This window comes from Argopecten irradians, chromosome 14, assembly GCF_041381155.1.
Source record: "Argopecten irradians isolate NY chromosome 14, Ai_NY, whole genome shotgun sequence".
NCBI lineage: Eukaryota > Metazoa > Mollusca > Bivalvia > Pectinida > Pectinidae > Argopecten > Argopecten irradians.
The window spans coordinates 4,617,495-4,627,919 of NC_091147.1; the positions used below are offsets into that span (position 1 = coordinate 4,617,495).

The 10,425-nt window shown below is 39.2% G+C and overlaps 1 protein-coding gene and 1 long non-coding RNA gene across 2 annotated transcripts; one reads left to right on the forward strand and one right to left on the reverse strand.

Moving 5' to 3' along the window:
* Nucleotides 1-1,733: 1,733 nt before the first annotated feature.
* On the reverse strand, nucleotides 1,734-3,080 carry LOC138307489 (uncharacterized). The gene is made up of 2 exons (XR_011205993.1): nucleotides 2,615-3,080; nucleotides 1,734-1,944 (listed from the first exon to the last, which is right to left on the reverse strand). It is a non-coding gene; the product is annotated as an uncharacterized lncRNA (long non-coding RNA).
* Nucleotides 3,081-6,026: 2,946 nt separating this feature from the next.
* Nucleotides 6,027-7,259, forward strand: LOC138308126 (uncharacterized). Its single transcript, XM_069249071.1, has 2 exons — nucleotides 6,027-6,567; nucleotides 6,991-7,259. Exons 1-2 carry the CDS (start codon nucleotides 6,027-6,029, stop codon nucleotides 7,257-7,259), a joined length of 810 nt encoding a protein of 269 aa, XP_069105172.1.
* Nucleotides 7,260-10,425: the final 3,166 nt, after the last annotated feature.

The following is a 10,425-nucleotide window of genomic DNA, read 5'->3' on the forward strand; positions in this document are numbered from 1 at the left end:
CAGTCATTCTAGTTACATTCAGGCTTTTCATTTATTTAATATTTTGTGCAATTTCATACTCTCTTTTCAAAGATTTTCAGATTTAACAGAGATTAACAATAAGATGTCAGAACTTGACTTTTGATATCATTGCAGCTGTTTGATAAAATAGTTACCACTAAATCTTAAGATTGCAAAGCAGTCAACCTATAACAAAATTTATTTGTGAATAGCATACATGTATTTATTAAATGAGGTAAAAAAGATAGAATTTAACTCTAATATTTAAACAGTGCAATAAAACAAGAATAACTCCAGACTTTTTTTTGTATATACACATGTTACATGTATATACTTTACATTAAATCAGATCTTCACCTGTATAAGGTTTGAATGTCTTGTTACCTGTTTCCATCCGAAGAAACACAAATGCATCATCACTATTCTTTTTATTGTAATAAAATGATTGTATGTTTTTGGATGGTCCAGGTCCAGATCAGTGAACCTTAACTGAGGTGGTAGATGTATTAAGTTCAGCCTCTTACTAGCCATGTATATTTCCCCTTCTACTACAGAACAATGACATATTCATAACATGGGAGACTGCATCCTTGATACTCCAGAGGTTATTTTCACTGTCATTATATCCACTAGAAACTGTTGAACACTTAAAGCTGAATGGAAAATTATGAAAAGAAATTTAAATGATATTTCATTAATCTCAAATTATATTTTTGCATCTAGAGAATATTGAAGAAACTCTTGTGTTTGCAGGTCAGACTGTGAGTGCTTTTTGTACTGCAGTGCTGCACTGTGCAAAATTGAAAACTTTGAGCAAATAAAATTATTAGAATTTCTTATGTGTGTTAAATCTATTTATTAATAATTAATTCTCAAGAAGAGAATAAAGGTAATGGCAGTAATTTTACCATTATAAAAACTGAATAAAAACCCCACTATCAATGGTTGCATGTTCAATATTGTTCTCAAAAGCATGTGTGCCACTTCATAGAAATCTGTTATTAGTTATCTTAAATTATCTTAATATGAAACATATTTTGTAACACCATATTTTAATCTAAGTTTACAAAACTAAATGATCCTGCAGAGGTGTATCCTCAATACTCCAGGGGTTACTATCTACTGACATTATATCCACCCTTAGGCTATGGCATAGCAAAAATGAAGGCAACAGAAGACACAGGTAATTTGATCCTTTGATGATCTTGTACATCAAAATAATCTAATAATGGTACACTGTGGTTGACTGTGGCTTTGAAGTTGGACATCGCTCACTCTCTGAAATCTAAAAGGATTTCTCTGCAGACCTGTGATTGGCCAGTTTTATTCTCATGAACTGCCTCCTGTTTATAATGGGATAGTTCAGGGGTGGATAGGATGTCCGTGTCTTAAACCCTGGAGTATCGAGGGTGGCAGAGTGTAACTTTCAATAATACCTTTAAAAGATTCATATACATTTGTATAGACTGTCCATATTATTCTTTTGAAAGAAACCCTGAACATTGCATTTCTGTTTAAAGACTGTTCAGTTATTACTGTATACACATCTGATGCAAGGGAACTACATAAAGACAATTATCACTATCACTATCAGTGTCAATGGACACTGTTTCCATTTCTTGGGTAGGAAAGGGACAAGGAGCTGGAATCCGGGACATTTCGACTGACTCAAATGAAGGGAATACAGGCTACATGTAGCTCATAAAGTTTGGAATACAAATAAAACAACAAAGTGCTGTCATAACTTGTATTTTTCACTTTAAACACATTTTAATAAAAATACTGGATTACATTTGTAGTGTATCTACAATGCATTTGTATAAAATTTCTCTCTTTCCATAAGTTATGATGTCCATTCTTTTAATCCAGTCCTTTCCTCATATGCATGTATGTCCTTTTGATTTAAGAACTGCTATCACATCAAAGTTTTCCATGATTAGCTTCCTGTAATTAAAAATAAGCATGTGATTAATTGTTACACTTTGACTAAGGTAATATGTCATTTATTGACAGAAGATCATTTGTCATTTAATACAAATGATCTTTAGTTCTGTAGTATACATGTAAATATAATATTGTTATTGATAAAAAACTGGACTTGACAATCTACACAAAATATTAAACTTTAAAAGCTTTAACTTGTCTTATACTCTTGCAGGTGCTTTTATGTTTCATCTGTAACAATATAAAATATTTCTGTCACAATTACATGCATATTTTTTTTTTAATTTTAAATAATTACTATTGACTACATGTATAATATTGGATACTTCTCATTACTCTAAGAAAAGTTTGGAATTTACACTGGTCAAAGTAATTGTTTGGAGGTGGCAGTATCTTATATTTACCTGGAATTTTTATGATAATTGTTTGAACCTAAATGATAATCAGATGATTTCTAAGAAATAGTTAATGATTTAATAAAATTCTATGCCTAATACAAATTTGACAGTATAGGCTTGCCTACATGCATAATTTACTTCATTTATCATATTTCAAGTCATTCGTGAAACAGCAAACTTTTTCCTATATCTGGTTATAAACGTCTATGCTTGACGCCTCCGCCATGTTAGCACTAAATACATGTACATGTATATACAGTACAGTAACTTACATGTACATTATATTACGTTTCTTCGTCACTGGTTCTGTATAGCATTCTTCGGATGTGGTCTTACTCAATTCCTTTCAAGTCCTAAAAGCTGAACATGTTGCTGACAAAGGCTTAGTGTAGTTATTCGATGAACCATCAGACAACATGCATGCTGCAGACGTATCAGCTGTACATTGACCTGTTGAACGTGCGATTGTTTACATTGCCAACACTAGTTTTTTCGCCCGTATAAGAATATCCATGCATAATCTGCATCAATCTTCATATATTTTACACTGAGGAAAATATGTAATATCACGCTTTACATAAAATCCAAATTCTTCAAGCGATTGTCGCTTCGTAAGTTGTCCAAACGACAGTGCTTCGCCATTTTGACAACAGCTGTCAGGCACGCGATTTTGTCAGGTGTTCCTTACGTCATTACAAATTTGCCGCTTATATCATTGAGAAATGCAAATCATCTATTTGAAGATGATGATAGTAATTATTTTCGGATTGAAAATGATTACAATATTAAGCTTATTACTGAAAAGGCTAATATCATATAATTAAACATTTTAATCATAAATAGCAATACCAGCATAGAGGAAATATTTTTAAAAGTTTAATTCCCGCTATTCTTCAGTCCTCCTGTTCTTACATGTAAGAGTTTTGTCCTTCATAAATTGATTGTAATATAGCAGTTGTTATATAATGTGCACAAAGAAGTATAAACATACACATGTACATGTATCCACGGGTACAGTGGTAAATTAATAGGTTATATAGAAGATGATGGTGCTGATCATGAAAAGCGTAAAGTCTATTTTGTTGAGTAAAAGTAAAAGTTCAAAAAAAAACAGCTTCGGAGCAAGCATTTTGGGACGAAACGTCTTCATTCATTGTAAACACCATTTTGGGGACGAAAAGTCTAGATACTTTGAAAAATTTGTTTTCAAACAGAAGATCTCTTGGATAGTGTATATAGTAAGGATATGAAAGCCGTAATATACTATTCCTATTTCGACGTTACAGATACGCTTATTTCAGTAACTTTCATATTCAAAATTTGCTATTTAAAATTCCCGGTAAAATTAAAGTTGTTGAATACACTGCCGCTAGGAGCGCTAGTATCTGCGAGCAATTTCTAAGCCAATCATATTGAGGAAATTGACTGTAAGAGAATTTTGCAACCACGATCACAATGGCGAGGTGATCCTCGCCAAAATAACGGAAACTGGGAAGCCCCTCTCCCTTTTCGCCGCAATGGGCAGCCCCTTCCGAAGAACAAGTCACAAGCCATGGACAGAGCCAAATCCCAATCTGATTAAAATACAGATCCTTATTATCACTACGTTTGATATGAGGATCTGACAACATCCCATTAGGGATCACGTCAGGATGACCTATGGAAATGGCCAATCAAATTGGTACTGCCAGAATCTTGACTGGGGTCGAACTAGTTTCATAAAGCGGTCCAAATTATTTTCATGTACGTAGTTATCTCGCCCAAAGTGCACAATAATGCTAAATGTGTATGCTTACTGGGACGAAATGGCGTTAACAATTGACGTAGAAATGTGTAGAAAATGTATTTGATCTGGAGTACACGTGGTAAAAGGTCATCCGAACGTGACCCCATATGGGATATTGTCAGATCCTATATTGAACGGAGTGGTTATAAGGATCTGTATTTCAATCAGATTGAGCCAAATCCTTGACTCGAAACCTAAGAAGGATTTGTTTGTTTGTTTGATTTATTAACGTCCTATTAACAGCTATGGTCATGTAAGGACGGCCTCCCATGTATGCGGTGTGTTGCGTGTATGTTGTGCGAGGTGAGTGTACTGGGAGACTGCGGTATGTTCGTGTTGTGTCTTCTTGTATAGTGGAACTGTTGCCCTTTTTATAGTGCTATATCACTGAAGCATGCCGCCGAAGACACCAAGCAACACACCCCACCCGGTCACATTATACTGACAACGGGCAAACCAGTCGTTCCACTCCATGTATGCTGAACGCTAAGCAGGAGCAGAAACTACCACTTTTATAAACTTTGGTGTGTCTCTGCCAGGGGACAGAACCCAGAGCCTTCCTCACAGGGGCCAACGCTCAACTCAAGGCCAAAAGTGAGGCGGTGCCAAGGGAGGCATTAGGAAAGATAAAGTCAGTTAGGAAGAAGAGAAAAGATAAGATCCTAAATTTAGTCGCCTTTTACGATCATGCAATAGGGGCAGCAGGTACAATTCTAACGCCCTACCTGCAGGGCCAACCTAAGAAGGAACCAAGAAAAAAAAAAAAAGACTTTTGTTTGTTCATAAGAACATGTTTGATTGTGGTCATGCAGAGATAGCGCCACCTATTTCGAACTCATTGAAACTTTGGAGTATACCATAAGAAGAAGACATCACAGATTCGCGTTGTATTTGACTCCTCGGCCACATACCAAGGCGTCTCCCTCAACAGTGCTCTTCTCACAGGACCTGACCTCACCAACAGCCTTCTCGGTATTCTCATTTGTTTTCGCAAGGAAAGAGTGGCCTTTGTAGCAGATATTCAACAAATGTTTCACTGTTTCTTTGTTACAGAAGAACACAGGAACTTTCTTCGGTTTCTCTGGCATTCTGAAAATGACGCAGATAAACCACTAACTGAATACCGGATGAAGGTACATACATTTGGCAACGCCCCCTCCCTGGCCATAGCAACGTTTGGCCTTCGGAAATCAGTTGAAATCAACAAGGACAGATATGGTGAGGACGTTTACGAATTCGTCAACAACAATTTTTACGTTGATGATGGCCTATCGTCCCGTCCTGATGCCGAATCAGCGATCAACCTCCTGAAAAGGACACAGAAATCCCTCCTTGAGGCAGCAATCTCCGACTACACAAAATATCGTCAAACTCTCGCATGGTCATGGACGCCTTTCCTTCAGACGATCTAGCCCAAGACCTACAGGACTTGAACTTCGATTTTGAATCACCCCCGCTTCAGAGAAGTCTGGGAATATACTGGGATATTGTCTCTGATGAATTTACGTTTAAAGTCTCTGCCGAGGAAAAACCATTCACTAAACGAGGCGTCCTATCCACAGTCAACAGCCTTTACGATCCCCTTGGCTTCCTGTCCCCTGTCATCATCCGCGGCAAACTATTCCTCAGGAAGTTGATGAACGCCAAGGACTTGGCCTGGGACGACCCCCTACCTAACGAGTCGAAGGGTGAATGGGAGACCTGGAGGGAATCTTTGCGCGAGTTGGAAGGCGTTCGTATTCCTCGCACATACACAGACAATCCTCGCAGCGAGGTCAGAAAGGAACTGCACATATTCTCTGATGCCTCTGTCGAAGCTATCGCGGCCGTAGCGTATCTCAGAACTTTCGACTACTATTCATATTTCTCATGTATTAGGAAAAGCTAAGGTTGCACCGATGGAAGGACATACCACACCTCGCCTTGAATTGTGCGCGGCCGTCCTTGCCACTCAAATCCTGCAAACTGTGTTGGACAACTCCGAAATCCAGTTCGGCAAGGTTAAGTTGTACTCCGATAGCAGGGTGGTCCTTGGGTACATACATAACACAACCAGAAGATTCTACGTCTACGTTGCTAACAGGGTTGAACGGATCAGAAGGATCACTACACCAAAACAGTGGCTGTACATAAGCACCCACCAGAATCCTGCCGATCAGGGTACACGTTCCATTCCGTCAACGAAAATTCAAGAGAGTGTCTGGCTGAAAGGTCCTCCATTCTTGACACTTTCTAATCTCGTGAAAGAAAACCCGGAGGAGCATGAATTGGTCAACGAGGATTCTGACAAAGAAATCAGGCCCCGGGTCCAGGTTGTGAAAACCAATACTTCGGAGAAGCCAGCCACCAACCTCGGCTTGCATCGGTTTGAAAAATTCTCTGACTGGATTTCGCTGATACGTTGCATATCAATCCTCAAACACGTCGCTAGATCTTTCAGTAAGAAAACGAATCCGACTTTGTTTCATGCCGTGAGACATAATCGTATTTTTAATTATCTCAAAGAAATCGGTATTTTAAACAAAATATGAACGTTTTCTCATCATATCATATCATCGTATCATCTCAACATTTCATCGTTTCATCAACTTTGTGCATGAGTTTTCTCATGTGTTTTAGCCAAAACTATTTTATCCCATGCAAACCTTTTTTTTTATCAAATAAACATTTACAATCTGTGTTTTATCCTTACCTGCCTTTTCTTACCCTGATCTTTTATCCTGATAATAATGCATGACTTGTAGTTTGGCCCTAAATGACCTTAGTTGTCGATGGGCCGTAAAACTCAAACAAACGAATCCGAACAGCACTCAACATACGAATAATAATCAGGATTACAGGGATTTCGTCCCTTTTCACCAGGCTTGATCATTATGGAAACTCAAAAGGATTTCTATTTGGACGATTTCATGCAACTTACTAGGGAAGAAAAACTGAGACGTGACAGTCCCATCATTTCAATTTCACCATACATTGATTCAAACGGTGTCATGAGAGTTGGAGGAAGACTGAACCGACTTAAGGAAATTTTGAATCAAAATGAACTGAACCGCATTATCATTCCTGGTGAAAGCCACATGGGCATGGTCATTGTTCGATACTACCATGCGGCCACCAAACACCAAGGTTGACATCTTACGGAGGGCGCTGTGCGTGCAGCCGGATTTTGGATCGTCGGATGTCGACGTCTCGTAAACTCGATTATCCACCTCGAGGAGGACCAGAGGCGGTCTAGCTCATTCCAAATGATGGGCTGTCATCTTTACGTGCCTGGCTTCACGTGCAATCCACATCAAAGTTGTCGAAGACCTGACCTCATCGGCCTTTATCAACGCTCTTAGGAGATTTGTTTCTATTCGCGGAGAAGTTCAAGAACTTTACTCGGATCGCGGTACCAACTTCGTCGGAAGCACCAATGACCTCAAGATAGATACAAAGGATTTCTTATATCGCAGGAGTATCACCTGGAATGGGCCGCGCTGGCCGAGTGGTTAAGATGTCCCGACATATTACCACAAGCCCTCCACCTCTGGGAAGCGGGTTCGAATCCCATGTGGGGCAGTTGCCAGGTACTGACCGTTGGTCGGTGGTTTTTCTCCGGGTACTCCGGCTTTCCTCCACCAACAAACCTGGCACGTCCTTACATGACCCTGGCTGTTAAGAGGACGTAAAAATAAACAAACCAAAATCACCTGGAAGTTTAATTCGCCTCACTCCTCCCACATGGTAGGAGTCTGGGAACGGATGATTGGCCTGTCAAGGCGTATTCTCGACTCCATGTTGCTGGAGCACAACAACAAGAACCTGACCCATGAAGTACTAACTACATTAATGTACGAAGTGTGTGCCATTCTCAATGCACGACCTATCATCTCCGTATCAAATGATTCCGAAACTCCTCAGATACTCAGCGCTTCTGTCCTCCTTAAGCAGAAAACTTGTAGAGTGGAAGAGCCTTTCCAGGAACTGGGCATCCGCGACATGTATAAGGCCCAATGGAAACATGTCCAGGTCCTAGCCAATTCCTTCTGGTCGCGTTGGCAAAAGGAATACCTACAATCACTACAGGGACGCAAAAAGTGGCAGTCTGAATGCCAAAATGTCAAAACTGGTGACATCGTTCTGATTAAAGACAAAAACACACCTAGGAACGACTGGTCTGTGTCCAGAGTCGTCGACACTTTCAGTGGAGAGGACAACCTTGTCGGAAAGGTTAAGGTCAAGGTCATCAGGGATGGAACCACCTCCTACTACATCCGCCCTGTTACAGATCTGGTACTGAATCTGAGTGACTTTAAATTGACCTATTATCATTATCAAGAGTGTTGTAAGGACTACAATTGTGACTCTAAACTTTCTTGTTTATCGCGTTTTCCAGAACTGTTAAAGTCTTGTTTACCTTTTTTTATGGTGTATTATTGTAGTATAGTGGTGATTGCTATTCGCAATCAGGTGGGGAGTGTCGTGTCTCACCCTTTTGAAATAAATTTAAATTCCGGACTACCCATTACGGAGTCCGGTTCCGGAAGTGGTTTTTTATTATCGACTGCACGAAAAAGAACTGGGAAAGAGAAACGTCATGTTTTGGACAGAATTACAACAGAGTCCTTTGTAGTCTAAAGCGTAAATACAAACTGTGATTGTGAATGATACTCTATAAGATATTATCTCTAATTGTGTGATTTGCATTTGTATTATTATGCCGCGTTGTTTACCTAGCTACGGCTTAATTCAGCGTCGGCTGAAAACATGTGTTACACGCTACTGTTTGTTTCTGTTTACAGATTTTTGCTTTGTCTCAGGACAGAGCTGCTGACAATCAAGAGAAATTGAATAAAGAATTTGAAAACTTAGAACCCAGACTTTGTCAGTACAACGTTTGATATGAGCATCTGACAACATCCCATTAGGGGTCACGTCAGGATGACATTTGGAAATGACCAATCAAATTGGCACTGTCAGAATCTTGACTGGGGTCGAACTAGTTTCAAAAAGCTGTCCGAATTATTTTTGTTTACGTAGTCATCTCGCCCAAAGTGCAAAACAAAGCTAAATGTGTATGCTTATTGGGACGAAATGGCGTTAACAATTTACGTAGAACTGTGTAGAAAATGTATTAGATCTGGAGTACACGTGGTAAAAGATCATCCGAACGTGACTCCATATGGGAAATTGTCAGATCCTATATTGAACGGAGTTGTTATAAGGTTCTGTATTTCAATCAGATGGTTTTGTCCGTCTTTTTCGACTTCTTCTCCAAATCTACTGAACCAAATTTGATGAAATTTTGCAGAAACCTTCCATATGTTGTGATTTTGGAGATACTGATTGTTTTTTTTTAAATGGTTATATGTTTGGTAGAGATAGTGTATATATTTTTGTACGATGCGGGAACATAGATTAGTTATTGTCAAGTTAATTCTACTCGAGTTGCTTCCTTTTAGGTGTAGTGCGTACATTGTTAAGGCTTATCTAGCGCTGTAATGGTACGGTTGCTAGGACGTCTAAGATAGGTTTAAGCATCTCGCTCAGGTTCGTGGATAGCGCTCTGCCATTTAAACTTTATAGTTTGCCAATACACTGAAAGTCAGTTGTTCACAGGTAGTGGATTTTAGGTAGAGACGTATATGGTCAATTTCGGTCAGTGTCGCATTACGGATAAAGCCTTGGTCCATATTAGGCATGATGCTGATCTATCATGAGCACGTGCATAAGGTTTGGATTGGTCAGCGGTATAAAAAGAGGTGCATGCTTTACTTATCAGAGTTTTTCCTTTAGTTTAAAAAGTTAGTGGAAGTGCTGTTACTTTGTGAGGATGGACTTGTAAATATTGTGTCAAGTAGTTTTTCACACCACATTTCATCCCAAAAAGAACTTATACGTTTTGTCGTCGCTAACATGTAGGCGGCCGACGTCACAATTGGTGGCAGCGAAGGTGGGATGATATTAATATGTGGTTGTGATAGATTTTAATCAACACAATGGATTTTAGTACGCCATGGAGAACTGTTAGACCTTCGGTGCGTCGGAATTTATCTCAGGAGTTCGAGGAGATAGATTTAACTAATACGTACTTCGCCTGTAGCATCGCCACAATCTCCAAGTAGTCCACAGCCATTTGTAGTTAGTCCAGAAACTCCTAGTATAAACAGGGGAATTTTGTGTTCAAATGGATTTTAGCTTTGATGTTCATCGCTTTGTGTGTTTGGACTTTGTACATCCGTTACCCAAACCACATCATTGTGTGTTTTACCAAGGAATGTATAATTATCGGAATGATGACCATTGGATTAGCAG